This window comes from Ahaetulla prasina, chromosome 3, assembly GCF_028640845.1.
Source record: "Ahaetulla prasina isolate Xishuangbanna chromosome 3, ASM2864084v1, whole genome shotgun sequence".
Taxonomy (NCBI): domain Eukaryota; kingdom Metazoa; phylum Chordata; class Lepidosauria; order Squamata; family Colubridae; genus Ahaetulla; species Ahaetulla prasina.
The window spans coordinates 229,070,759-229,085,729 of NC_080541.1; the positions used below are offsets into that span (position 1 = coordinate 229,070,759).

The 14,971-nt window shown below is 42.0% G+C and overlaps 1 protein-coding gene across 1 annotated transcript in view; it reads left to right on the plus strand.

Annotated features, from left to right (window-relative positions):
* Positions 1 to 355: 355 nt before the first annotated feature.
* Positions 356 to 14,971, plus strand: part of ASXL1 (ASXL transcriptional regulator 1) — a 49,513-nt gene continuing 34,897 nt past the window's right edge. Inside the window, exons 1-2 of the mRNA XM_058178870.1 lie at positions 356 to 510; positions 13,430 to 13,512. Coding sequence (XP_058034853.1) covers positions 451 to 510; positions 13,430 to 13,512 — 143 coding nt within the window. The 5' untranslated portion in view covers positions 356 to 450. The remainder of the gene's footprint in view (positions 511 to 13,429; positions 13,513 to 14,971) is intronic.

The following is a 14,971-nucleotide window of genomic DNA, read 5'->3' on the forward strand; positions in this document are numbered from 1 at the left end:
TTTTTTAAATTCCCTTCCTCTTCCTCCTTTTCCCGCCCGCCTTTGCGGGAGAGACCTTTGACCTCCCTCTCCGGTTGTTATGTCGGGCCTCCGCCGCCGCATTCCTTGACGCGCGCGCCCGACGCCGCCTCAGACGCCGTCTCTTTTTTTTTTATTATTTTAATTTTTTTTCCTCTCCCCCCCCCCCGCCCACCTCTCACCTCAAAGCCGCCCCCGGGGGCTGCGCGCGCGCCCACACCCTCCTCCTCCTCTCGCCCCCGCCCGCAGCCCCGCCCGAGTAACGGTCGCCTTCCTCGCGCCAGGCGCGCTCCGCCGCCGCGGCCCGCTCAGGAAACACCCCCCCCCGCCCATACACACACACACAATCTTCACGTGCGCGCGTCCGCCCGGTCAGCTCGCTCTCCCCCCCGCCCGCCCGCCCGGAGGAGGAGGAGGAGGAGGAAGAAGAAGATGAAGGAGATGAAGCAGCGGAGGAAGAAGGAGCGCACGTGGGCCGAGGCCGCCCGCCTGGTGAGGGGGACTATGGGGGGCGAGGGTGGGACGGGACCGGACCGGGGCTCAGCCGGAGCCACGTGGGGAAAGGGGGCCTTCCCACCCCTGAGGCGGCTTGTGGGGGTTTCCGCGCTTGGGTGTGTGTGGGTCCTCTGTGTGAGTGCGTTTATGCCGTGTGTGTGTGTATACATATATATGCCTTGTTTGTGTGTTGTGGGGAAAGTAAGAGGAGAAAGGAGCTTTCAGTATGCTCAAAGCTTTTGAGTTATTTGTAAAAACAATCAAGGCGGGATATACATGTCTATCTGTTCCTATGTATGTATGCATCTATAGGTATTGTCTGTCTGTCTTCTGTATCTATACATCTAATTATCATCTAAATCGATCTATCATCCATCTATCATTATCTATCTATCTATCTATCTATCTATCTATCTATCTATCTATCTATCTATCTATCTATCGGTCCCTTATCTTTAATCTGTTGCATGCCTGCCTGCCTATCTATCATCTATCTATCTATTTATCTATCTATTTATCTCTTCTATGTGTCTCTCTCATCTATCTATCTATCTATCTATCTATCTATCTATCTATCTATCTATCTGTATATCTATCATCTATCTATCTATCATCCATCTATCTATCTATCTATCTTCTATGTGTCTCTCTCATCTATCTATCTGTCTGTCTAGGTCTGTATATCTATCTATCTCTGTATATCTATCATCTATCTATCTATCTATCTATCTATCTATCTATCTATCTATCTATCTATCTATCTATCTTCTATGTGTCTCTCTCATCTATCTATCTATCTGTCTATCTATTATCTAATCATCCATCCATCCATCTACTATCTATCATCTCCTATCTATCTATCTACCTATCTGTCTATCTATCTATCTACCACCTTGATTCTTTTTACAAATATCTCAAGACTTTGAGCGCATTGAACGGTCCTTTCTCCTCTTACTTTCCCCACAAGGACAACCCTGTGAGGTCCAGCTTGCTTTCATGCCTAAAATGGGACTAGAAAACACACACACACACACACACACACACACACACACACACACACACAGCCTTTTCTCATGCAGCATCTTCACCGCTGCTCCAACTTGGCTGTCACTGAAATTAGATTCAGAGCAGAGAAGAATTCATTTTCTTCTGCTTGGCCTGGAGGGGTTTTATTTGTTTGTTTATTGATTAGATTATTGTGCCACCTTTATTATTTTTACAAATGACTCATGGCGATGGTCTTATTCAACAAACCTTCCTCCTCCTGTTTTCTGACAACAACGGCCCTATGAGGTGGGTGGGTCTGAGAGGGAGGGAGTGGCCCAAAGTCACCATCCCGGCTCCCATGCCTAACGCGGGACTAGAATTCACAATCCCTTGGCGACTGGACTAGAACTCACCACTTCCTGACGATTAGCCAAAAGTCACCCAGCCAGCTTTCCTGCCTAACTCGGGACTAGAACTCACAGTCTTCTGGCGACTGGCCCAAAGTCACCCAGCTGGCTTTCATCCTTAAGGTGGGCCTAGAACTCACAGTCTCCTGGTGATTAGCCCAAAGTCACTCACCTGGCATTTATGCCTAAAGTGGAACTAGAATTCACAGTCTCCTAATGATTGGCCCAAAGTCACCCACCTGGCATTCATGCGTAAGGTCGAACTAGAACTCACCATGTCGGGGTGGTTGAACCAAAATCACACAGCTGCCTTTGATGCCTAATGCAAGACTTGAACTCAGGCTCTCCCGCTTTCTAACCTGGTGCCTTAACCACTGCACCAAACCCTCTTTATTTATACGTAGGCGAGCCAGGTCTCCTGAGCCAGTAGGGCCCAGCCTGCCAAATGGCTTGGGGGAGCAGCTTCTGCCCTTGGGAAGCATCCCTAAACCACCATCTCTTGGAAAAGAAGATGTTGGTGATTTCTTAGGACATGGTTTGGGTCTTATGTGAATCTGGGCTACTCGCGCGGATGATAGTTTCTGGATAGTTTTCATGTGCCCTCTGGAATGGAAACCTTGCCATCTCATCCTCTTTCATATTATACACAATGGAGGCTAAGGAGGATTTTCCTGTGGATTTATCGACTTTTCTAATTTATAACTCGGTAATCATCAGCTTCATTTTGCAGAAAGAGCTCGGAGGAACGCAAACCATTAGATACTGTTCTGAATTTCAGTTTGTGTGTTGATTAGGGATTGTGGTAAATAATTCCATGTTCGCATGAAAGCAAGCCTCATTTTTATTTACTGTATAGGGCTTTGCAAAATCCTTGTGATTCATAGCATGGTTGCATGGATACATTTACCATAGAGAACAAGGCACCAGATATAAACACAAGAAGGGATGCGTAGAAAACTGCAAAAAATACATTTTCGGATGACACATAATTAACTTTGAACTTGGAAGGCAGCCCACTCTTGTTGGAAAGGAAACTTTTCTAGTCTGACCCCAGGTGGCTATTCAGATAGTGGCATTATGGAGTTGGGAATTGTGGGGACTAACCCAATGTTTTTCAACCTTGGCAACTTTAAAATGTGTGGACTTCAATTCCCAGAATTCCCCAGTCAGCTTTGCCAGGATTGAGAAAGACTGGACTAATCCATTTCTCTGTCTGGTTTTATGGGAATGGAGAAAGAGGAAGGAGGAGACGGAATAAAGAAAACATTTTTCAAATTGATAAGTGTTTTTTAAGGTCCTCAATCGGTCAGACCAGCTGCTTTGGGTCAGATTGGAAGACAAAGCAAATGTAGAGGGATGGATGTGTATTCTGTTATCAGGCAGGGAAAGCTGCAATTTTTGCCCTCTGTGAGTATTTACAGAGGAGAGTGTTAGAACTATATGAAATTAGCTTCTTTTTAAAGTGTGAAATTAGCTTCTTTTTAAAGCTGGTTAATTATTCCTAAAGCTGGTCATTGTTTTTTTTTTATTATATTTACTTTATTCATTAAACAAAATATTTTTATTTTTATTATTGTTATTATTATTAATAATAATAATATTTAAAAATCTTAAAGCTGTCATTGTTTTCTAATTGGGGAAGAAATGAATGGTAAGGGCCTGTGTACAGGTAGTCCTTGACTTATAACAGTACATTTAGTGACCGTTCAAAGGTTATAATGGCACTGAAAAAAGTGACTTATGATTGTTTTTCACACTTATGACTATTGCAGCATCCCCATGGTTATGTGTCCAAAATTTGAATGCTTGGCAATCTGCTCTTATTTATGACGATCACATATTTATGAGTGCCCCGGGGTTACGTGATTCCCTTTTGTGACCTTTTGGCAAGCAAAGTCAACAGGGAAACCAGATTCACTTAAAAACCATGTTATAACCATAATTTAACAACTGCTGTCACTTAATCAATATGGCAAGAAAAGCTGTAAAATGGGGCAAAGCTCACTTAGCATCAGAAATTTTGGGTTCAATTGTGGTCATAAATCGAGGACCACCTGTATTTCGGTCTTCAAATTGACTAGGTGGCACCTTGCTGTTTCTGCTTCTTAAAACTATTCAGAAGTATCTCCAAAAGTGAGGTGTGTAGCGCACCAAAGTTACAGATTTTTTTAAAAAAATTATCCCGCCTTTATTATTTTAGAATAGAATAGAATAGAATTCTTTATTGGCCAAGTGTGATTGGACACACAAGGAACTTGTCTTGGTACATATGCTCTCAGTGTACATAAAAGAAAAGATACGTTCATCAAGAATCATAAAGTACAACACTTAATGAGAGTCATAGGGAAGCAGTCAGTATAAATCATAAGGATACCAGCAACAAGGTTACAGTCATAAGTGGGATGAGAAGATTAATAGTAATGCAGACTTAGTAACTAGTTTGACAGTGTTGAGGGAATTATTTGTTTAGCAGAGTGATGGCGTTCGGGAAAAAACTGTTCTTGTGTCTAGTTGTTCTGGTGTGCAGTGCTCTATAGCGTCGTTTTGATGCTATATTTCTACAAATAAAGCAAACGGTCCTCAATTCCTTCCTTCTCCTCCTTTCCCCACAACAACAACCCTGTGAGGTGAGTTGGGCTTAGAGACTGAATGACTGGCCCAAAGTCACCCAGCTGGCTTTCATGCCTAAGGCAGGACTCAAACACATGGACTCCTGCTTTCCATCTTGGTGCCTTAACCACTCTCTCCCTCCCTCCCTCTCTCTCCTCATTCTCTCTCTCCCTCCCTCCCTTCCTCTTCTCATTCTCCCTCTCCCTCCCTCTCTCTCTTATATGTTTTCCCACTCTTCCTTATCTGCTGGTTTCTACAAGGAAAATAATAATAATGAGCATTAACAGGCTTGTCTATGACTTATTACTTAGCGCTGACATTTTTAACTATCCTGTATCTAAAAATGCCAGAATAAGGGCACAAAATAAATCCCTCATGTCATGTAGGATACCAAGCAGCATGTATACATTCGGCCATTTAAAAGCTAATGAAAAGGATTTGCTTATCTTGGCTCTGGAGCACCAAAAGCCACTTCCTGTTTTAGTGGATCAACTTGGTGAAAAATTCACAGACCACCAGGAGCAAAATGGAATGTACTTCTGTGTGCCTTGCATACCTGTGTTGTGTACTAATTGACTAATCTTCAAGGGCCTTAGCATACAGGGGGTTATTGCAGCCCTAGGAAGAAGTTTGCAAAGCAGACAAGTGATCAGATTGTGTTTATCAGGGAAAGGTTGAATAGTTAGTTAACCATGGTAAATATGTAAATATATTCCAAAGCTAGTTGTCTGACAATTGGATGAGCTATTTGCAAAATAAATAAATAAATAAAATCCTACATTTTATACTTTTGCCGCCTAGAGAGCCCCATTAATTCATCTGTGGTAAAAGCAAGCTGCACGCCTACAGATAATCCTTGATTTACGACCACAATGGGAGCCCAGATTTTTGTGGCTGAGTGAGACAATTGTTAAGTGAGTTTTGCCCCATTTTACAATCTTTCTTGCAACAGTTGTTAAGTGAATCGCTGCCATTGTTAAGTCAGTCGCACGCTTATTAAGTGAATATGGATTCCCTATTGACTTTGCTTGTCCGAAGGTCGCAAAAGGAGACCACAGGACCCTGCAACTGTCATAAATACAAGTCAGTTTCCAAGCATCAGAATTTTGATCACATGATCTTGGGGATGCTGCAATGGTCATAAGTGTGAAAAATGGTCATAAATCACTTTTTCAGTGTCGTCGTAACTTTGAACGGTCACTAAAACTTGTAAAGCGGTGTGAAATACGGTCGCTTTTTTTCATACCGATTAACTTTAATTGCTAAGTGAACTGTTGTAAGTCGAGGACGACATGTATTGTTATTTCTTCTGTGGCATGCATACAACATGCAGTTACAGCAGGGGTGTCCAAACTTGGTCCCTTTAAGACTTTTGGACTTCAACTCCCAGAGTCCCTCAGCCAGCAAAGCTGGCTGAGGAATTCTGGGAGTTGAAGTCCAAAAGTCTTAAAGGGACCAAGTTTGGACACCCCTGAGTTACAGTTTTCACAAAAAAGTGCTCCCCACTTCACTTCCTTTGTTAGAATTGGCAGATACAATATACATTGAAGATTTTTTTTTTAAAAAAAAAAAGGCAAAACCACTAAGAATTGAACCTGTGCAAGTTCTTTTGCCCCTGTGTTTCTCCAGCCATAAAGATAGTCCTCAACTTACAACCATTTGTTTAGTGACTGTGCAAAGTTACGGTGGCACTGAAAAAAGTGACTTACGACTGTTTTTTTGATACAACTGTTGTAGCGTTTCCCCCTAGTCATGTGATCAAAAGTCAGCCGCTTACCAGAGGGCTCATATTTATGACGGTTGCCCTGTCCCAAGGTCACGTGATCGCCTTTTGCAACCTTCTGACGAGCAAAGTTCAAGGGGTAAACAAGATTCACTTAAAAACCACGTTACTAACTGAAGAACTGCAGGCATTGACTTAACAGTGGGGGCAAGAAAGGTGAAAGAAATGCCGCAAAACTCACTTAACAAGTTTTGGGCTCAGTTGTGGCCATAAGTTGAGGATTACCTATAACTGGGAATTCTACTTTTTTATTCAAGTGCAGGGGGTCACTTTTAGGTTTTAGATAAGATCTCTGCCATGAAGGAAAATCCAGTGGATAGAGGAGATTCATTTTCTCTTTTTTTGGGTAAGGTACCAATTAAAATAAACTTACGTATTATGGCTGCAGGATGCTACACCGTCTTTTTTTTTTTAAAAAAAAGCCAATTCTTCTTTTAGGTATGAAAGAAACCTATCTTTTAAGCTTTCGGTTCTGGGAAAGGAAGGCTCTTTTTAGTAGAAAGTCACTGATCAAAATTTCTACTATTAGGCAAATGTGGGGGCGGGGAGAGAAAACGTGGATTACTTAATATTGGTGGATGTTTAAGGTTATGGTGTTTTTGGGTTAACTAGGAAAAAAAACCTAATTAAGTGAAAAAAGTGAATTAATTAAGTGAAAACAGTGAAAAAAATAAGGTTCTACATTTAGGCAAGAAAACCAAAATGCACAGGTACCGTATATGTGGTACCTTGCTCAATATCAGTACCTGTGAGAGGGATCTTGGAGTCCTAGTGGACAACCATTTAGATATGAGCCATCCGTGTGCAGCAGCTGCTAAAAAAGCCAACACAGTTCTGGGCTGCATAAACAGAGGGAGAGAATCAAGATCACGTGAAGTGTTAGTACCACTTTATAATGTCTTGGTAAGGCCACACTTTGAATATTGCATCCAGTTTTGGTCGCCACGATGTAAAAAAGATGTTGAGACTCTAGAAAGAGTGCAGAGAAGAACAACAAAGATGATTAGGGGACTGGAGGCTAAAACATATGAAGAACGGTTGCAGGAACTGGGTATGTCTAGTCTAATGAAAAGAAGGACCAGGGGAGACATGATAGCAGTGTTCCAATATCTCAGGGGTTGCCCCAAAGAAGAGGGAGTCAAGCTATTCTCCAAAGCACCTGAGGGTAGAACAAGAAGCAAAGGGATTGAAACTGATCAAAGAAAGAAGCAACTTAGAACTAAGGAGAAATTTCCTGACAGTTAGAACAATTAATAAGTGGAACGACTTGCCTGCAGAAGTTGTAAATGCTCCAACACTGGAAATTTTTAAGAAAATGTTGGATAACCCTCTGACTGAGATGGTGTAGGGTTTCCTGCCTGGGCAGGGGGTTGGACTAGAAGGCCTCCAAGGTCCCTTCCAACTCTGTTGTTATGTTATGTTATGTTATGTTAAGTTAAAATCAGGAAGTGTAAACCATTGAATTGTGTTAACCGGATAAGGACAGATTGGTAAATAGATACCAATGTAAATATAAGCATGTAGAGGAATGATTGAATAAGAACAGAGAATATATATTTATGCCGATAAGGCAAGCTGTAAAATACGTAATGTTATGTCTGTCATGTGTTTTTAATGTGTTTTTGTTTTTTGTTGTATTTTTCTTTAATTTGTTTTTAAAAGTTAAAAGCTTAATAAAAATATTTTTGTAAAAAAAAAAAGGTTACGGTGTTTTTACATTTGAGGAGAAAATAATTTCCCTGAAAAAGCTGTCAGTAAATCGATTAAATTTCTTAATAACTGTTTTAAAACATTTTTACATATGAAATATGTATCAGATATTTGTAAAGAATGTGACGTTATTCACTCTGGAATAGAAACATTTATTTTATATACATGGGTTGCCATTTTATGAATATTTCCTTGAATATAGCTTCCAGTATGGATAACATACGTATATAAATATTGCGCTAAAGAACTCTGAGCTGTCTTTATTAATCACATTCCAAGGTTCCTTTTGAATGTTTTCTTCTCCCAGGAATATTCTTCATTGCTCTGTTTAAAAAAAATCCTAAATTTTAAATTGTGAAATCTTGAATGGCGACATATCTTCGGTTTGGATTTTTGGCATTGGGGTGGGTCAGGGGCGAGATTGCATTTCTCCTTTAAAAAAGCAAAAATGTTTTCCCTAATTCTAGAAATCCGAAGAATATGCGAGGTTCATATGGAGAATTGGAACGTGATATCTATTTAAGGAATAAATTCCTCATCTATTAATACATTTCCTTAAATAACATTTTTCCCACTTGCAAAGTGAAGTGAACTACTGCAGTCTTGCAAATGGCACACTCAGCTTTTTGTAGGCTGTGCATTATTCGGTTGCCTAATTGCACTGCAACTTTTAGGAAGTAACCTTCCTTTTCACAGACAAAGGAAAAAAAATCTGTGAAAATGCACAATTCCTTTATGGGCCACCCTTTGGAAGATTCCTCTTTCTGGCCGAAATGTTTATTCTTATTATTAGCTGACTTCCCTTCAGTACTGACCAACGAATGTTTAGTGCAAAGTTGTTCATAGAGTGACAGCAGGTTTCTAAACAGAATAATGAATGTAGCCACCACTGAAAATTGGGCATTTGTAAAATACAGATAGTCCTTGACTTATGACCATTTTTCACACTTAACGACTGTTGCAGCAACTCTGTGGTCAAGTGATGAAAATTCAGACATTTGATTCATATTTAAAATAGTCGCAGTGTCCTGGAGACATGTAACTTCAGTGTCCATTTTTTTTTCCTTCCTTCCTTCCTTCCTTCCTTCCTTCCTTCCTTCCTTCCTTCCTTCCTTCCTTCCTTCCTTCCTTCCTTCCTTCCTCTACCCCTACCCTCCCTCCCTTTTTTCTTCCTTCCTTCTCTCTCTATTTCTTTCCTTCCTTCCCCTCCCTTCCCTTTTTCTTCCTTCCTTCCTTCCTTCCTTCCTCAACGGGGAAGCCAGATTCCCTTAACAAACCCAAATATTCACTTAGCAATCGTAGCAAGAAAGGTCGTACAGTGAGACAACACTCACTTAACAACTGTCTCTCTTAGCAACAGAAATTTTGGGCCTAGTTGTGGTCGCAAGTTGAGGACTACCTGCAATTTTGGAGTCGATTCTTCCATAAATGTCCAACTATAATAAAGGCCTTTTATGGGCTGGAAAGTAAAAATATCCTGTTTGGTTTTATGGGAAATATGGAAGGCCAGTCCATTTTTCAAAAATCCTCTTGAACGCACAAAGAAGTTTCAGGAGCAGAAAATACCTCCTCATCCATACCAGAAGTTCTAACAGGAGGGACTCTCAGGAATGTTGAAAGCAGAACCGAGAACGGAGGCCTACTTACTCCCTTAATCTTTAGTCTGGTGGAAGACAGAGAGAGAGAGAAAAGCCTCTTCCCAAATTATCTACATGTGCTCAGATGACTTCAAGGAATGCAAGAAGGAATGGGGGGGGGGGGAACCCTTAATCTTGGCTGGCCCTGCCTTTCAGTTCAAGAGTTTTATGGCTTCCTTTTTAACTGAAGAGTGTAAGGATAAATCCAGAGATACCGCAGGAGAGAGAATGCTTCAGAAGTGGAAAATACGGCTGGTCCTTGACCTACAACCACCCCTGAGCTCAAGATTTCGGTTGCTAAGGGAGACAGTTGTGAAATGAAATTTTCTTTCCCTATCTCACGACCTTCCTCACCAAAGTTGTTCATTGAATCACTGCAGTTGTAAAGTTAATAACCCAGGTGTTAAGTTAGTCTGGCTTCCCAGTTGACTTGGCTTATGAGGAGGTCCCAAAAGGGGATCACATGACACCCCCCCACCCCACCCCACCCGGACACTGCAATGGTCATAAGTATGAGTCAGTTGCCAAGCGTCCAATTTTGGTCACAGGCTTTAGGGTTGTTTGCACTTAACAACCATTGCAGCATCCCTGAACAAAAATTCAGGCACTTGGCCGCTGACTCGCATTTATGACCATTGCACTGTCCTGGGGCCACATGATCCCTTTTTGCGACCTTCTGACAAGCCAAGTCAGTGGGGGAAGCCAGATTCACTTAACAACCGGGTTACTAACTTAACAACTGCAGAGTGGTTTAAGCGATTCACTTAACCAATATGGCAAGAAAGGTCGTAAAATGGAGCAACGTTCACTCACATCTGTCTCACTTAGCAGTGGAACTTTTGGGCTCAATTGTGGTTGCAAGTTGATTTACAGAAATGGCTGGTTCGTATTATTACGAAAAAAGCAAAAAGTTGTGATTTGATGGCAATGCCTTATTTGACTGCAACAGAGAGAGTCAGAAGTCAGTGTTTCTTTTTTTTATTTTTTATTTTCTTATCCTTCCTCACTTCTCTTCCTCCTTTTCCTCCCCACTGCTTTTCTATTTACTTTTGCATTTTGCAATATTTTGTAACTCAATAAAACGTTAGACTGGCGTTGTGGTTGCAAGTTGAGAACTCTCTGTAATAGCAGGAATTACCTCCAGCGGGTGATTTATTTTCAGAGAAGCACTTCAGAAGATCCTTTTTTGGGATCCAACCCAAGGGGAGATGTGGTTCCTCCTGGTGCCTGACCTGATCCTGCACTTTTTTCCCCACAAATGCCTTCTGAGCCAATAGGATTTGTAACAGAGGTCTCTGTCTTTTCAGCAATTCTGCTTTTTCAGCTGGCAATGGTGTGTGTTCCTCTTTGAATTGTGGGGCATAAGTCACCATGGCTGTTGAACGTGTGGTCATAGAAACATCTGCAAAAACCAATGGGTACTTTTTAACACTTTGTGTTCAGCACACGCACACACACACGGATGTGGCTTCACACCTTCGTGGCCATTGTGCAGTTGGTGTCATTTTTGCTGAAAGTTAAAGAATCATAACTATGACACGTTTCCTATCGATTTATGTCTCTTAGGCACACGCTTCCTGTTCTTCGGTGTTTATGCGTGCATCTCCTGGAACAGCATAGCCATAGAAGAGAGCATTGTTTGTAGTTGAATTTCACCAGCTTCCGATTAATTTTATGCCTCTCTGTATTTTCACTAAAGCCCAACTGGTCAAAAAGAGTATTTATCCTTCAGGTGATTTTGTGGTGTCACTGAAGAATATGCCTTTATCTCTGCCCTGAATTGTGGTGGCTATTTCAGAGCCCTGAGGCTTAACACCTTTCTAGATCCCTTGATTAGATTCCAGGGGCCTGTCTCTTGCCTGGGCTTTATGCCTTGCGACTCCTTCCAGACTAAATTCACTCACAGTAGGCATGGTTTCTTTTGCTTTCTTTGGGAGGCACAAACCCATTTCATTTTCTAACAGCTATGCACACTATAATAGCAAAAGATGGAATTCAGATCAGACTTTTTCTCCTTTCAGAGGCTATGAGCCTTCCTTCCTTCCTTCCTTCCTTCCTTCCTTCCTTCCTTCCTTCCTTCCTTCCTTCCTTCCTTCCTTCCTTCTTTCTACATTAAATCCATCCATCCTTCCTTTTTCCCCAAGCAGTGAGCATAGATATATCCAACACAACTTCCTCCTATTTTCCCCACAACAACAATCCTGTGAGGTGGGTTGGGCTGTGGGGGAATGGTTCAAAGTCACCCAGACAGCTTTCATGCCAAAGGAAAGACCTGAACTGTTGGTCTCCAGCTTTCTATTCCTCTGCCTTAACTACTGCCCTAAACTGCCTCTCTTTGGAGGGTTTTCTATCCATCTATTGTTAGTGTTTGCATCACCTTAACGTTTTTAACTCTGTCTTCTTTTTGATGCCGCTAGAAGTGGTTGCCGCTTATTTTAATGACTAAATCAGAAATTCTAAAACAGCATATTTTTATTATAGGTTACTGTTACGAGGTCTGGCAAACTGGGGCATTAAGAAATTGTCCAACCACTCTGATCCTTTAAAAATGTGCCGCTGAAAATTAACCATTTTGCTGCAAAGAATTTTGGCAGCTAATCCACCATTGGCAGGGCATTAAATGGAAGTTTCACATTAAAGATAATTTGCCTGAATTTTAGCTGTAGGGTAGACACTAGGTAAAACAGAATAACTTTTGATATGTTTGGATGGCATTTTTTTTCTGGAGAACCAGAAATTGCTTTTTTTCTCAGTTGTGTTTTACATTTTATTTTATTTATTTTAACCTTTCTTTTGACAAAAGAGGTTCACGGAATTCTATCCTTACCCTCTTAAAAAGTGTTCGGCTTTGTTCCGTTCAGCTGTGTGGATCTGAACAGCAAATGGGAAACGGGGGGTTGTGTAAGAAATGGATCACATATTCCAGCCGAAGAAAGTGGATTTCTGTTCCTTATCTCAGAGCTTTGGATTTGGGAACGGTTGATCCCGGGACACGGTGACCGTCATAAATACGAGTCACTTGCCAAGCATCCAAATTTCGATCATGTAATCATGGGGATGCTGCAACAGTCGTAAGTGAAAAATCAGTCCCTTTTGTCAGTGCTGCTGTAACTTTGAACAGTCACTAAATGAACTTATAAATCGAGGACTGCCTGCATTTCTCTAGCTGCTGCTAGTTGCTTGAAGCCTTTTGCGAAGCCTTTAATGGCCGCTCTTCCTTGTAGCCAGGAATAACTTTCATCATGACCCCATATCTGAATTATTCCCCCTGGGTGGGTGGGTGGAGCCATGCCCCCCCCCCCCCGCCACAACCCCCAAACAATTTATTGTTCTAAACCCCTAGGGAGTATTTTGTTGAGTGGGGCAAATGACATCTCGGAGGGAGACAATTTAGTCATGAAAAACAGGCAGGGGGAAAGGTTAAAAGAAGGCCCCCAAGGGACACTGACTCATTTGAGTTGCGCCCATCCTCGTGATTGCATTTTTTAAAAAGGAGGGGGAAAGCCAGAGAGATCCAAGACCACAAGTCTCTTGTGTCTGGTGTAGCTCAGCCCCGAGGCAACGGTTGAAAGAGTCTGGCCAGCCGCTCTTATCGTTTTAAATATAAATATATCTTGACGCGCTCTTAAACTGTTAGGACCTAAAGTTCATCCCAGTTAGCTTTGCGGGAAGGGTTAAGCCACTCTTGTCTTTCGATTGTGGTTGAATATCCTCGAGTTAGTTTATCTGCATTAAACCTGGGATTTTTTTTCTTTCTCTCTCTTTCTCTCTCTTTTTTTCAGGTGCTGGAAAACTATTCCGATGGACCCATGACCCCGAAACAGATTCTGCAGGTTATAGAAACCGAGGGCCTAAAGGAAATGAGGTTAGTCCTGTTCTTCCTGTTAAATCGAAGGTTTTTCACCTCACCTTCTTCTCTTTGGCCTTTCTGCTTTGGAATGCCTTAGGTGACTTTTAGCTTGGGTTGGAAGGTTTCCTGACTTGTCTTGCATGGTGCCCTGTATTCAAGTCAGTACGCTTTGTTGGGTCTGTCACCATCAACAGGAGCAGATGTGTCCAGGTCAGGGGGGTGGGGAACGCCATGGAGCGGCATAGAAGAGAATATCTGTAGTTGAGGGTTGAACTGTGGGGTCCTTGGTGCCTTGTGAGCTTGGTGGTTTTCTTGGAGAGGTTTCATTACCAAATTCAGCCTTCCATCCTTTATAAGGTAGGTAAAATGAGGACCCAGATTGTTGGGGGCAATAAGTTGACTTTGTATATAATATACAAATGGATGAAGACTATTGCTTAACATAGTGTAAGCCGCCCTGAGTCTTCGGAGAAGGGCGGGATATAAATGCAAATAAAAAAAAATTAAAGAACATCAGCAGTGCTACCCAAAGGTGCTTTTTCAAGAGGAAATTTGGACTTTCTTGTTTTTCTTTGAAGACATTTCGTTTCTCATCCAAGAAGCTTCTTCAGCTCTGACTGGATGGTGGAGGATGGAAGGATTTATATGCAACTGTCTGCAAGGAGTATAAATCCTTCCCTTCCCCTCCATCCAGTCAGAGTCGAAGAAGCTTCTTGGATGAGAAGGGAAACGTATTCAAAGAAAAACCAAAAAGTCCAGTTGCCTCTTGAAAAAAGCACCTATGGCTAACTGAGAATCTCCACAGACATCAGCAGTGCTAGAAGGGAGGGGGGCTTGCAGAGAGGAGGGGAAGAAGATGATCGTGGGGTCCTTGGCGCTTTCTGAGGTTGGTTGTTTTCTTGGAGAGGTTTCGTGACCCAACCGGGGAACAACAACAGTGCAAACCCCTCTCTCTCTTTCAACACTGATGATGTTCCCTATTCAGTTAATGAAACATCTGCAAGAAGAAGAAAAACGAATTCAGAGAGCACCAGGGTTCCCATACTCATCCCCTTGTTCCACTCTGCAAACTACCCTCCCTATTAGCACTGATGATGTTATCTGATTGGGTCGTGAAACATCTGCAAGAAAACAACCAAGTTCAGAAAAGAGAAGGAGGACCGAGGACCCCATATTAGTCTTCTCTTCCTCCTCCTCCTCCTCCTCCTCCTCCTCCTCCTCCTCCTCCTCCTCCTTTCTGCAACCCCCCCTCCTTTCTGGCATTGAAGATGTTAACCTACTTGAGTAATGAAACATCTGCCAGAAAACAGCCAAGCTCGGAGAGCAGCCGGGACCCCACATGGCATGGTTTATATCTCTGAGCTTGGAGTGACAGTCCTATACTATTTAGCGCAGCTAAACTTCGTTTTGTTTTTTTCTAAGACAAAAAGCTGTTACTGTTAAGTGTTCTTGTCTGACTAAACATGAACATTTA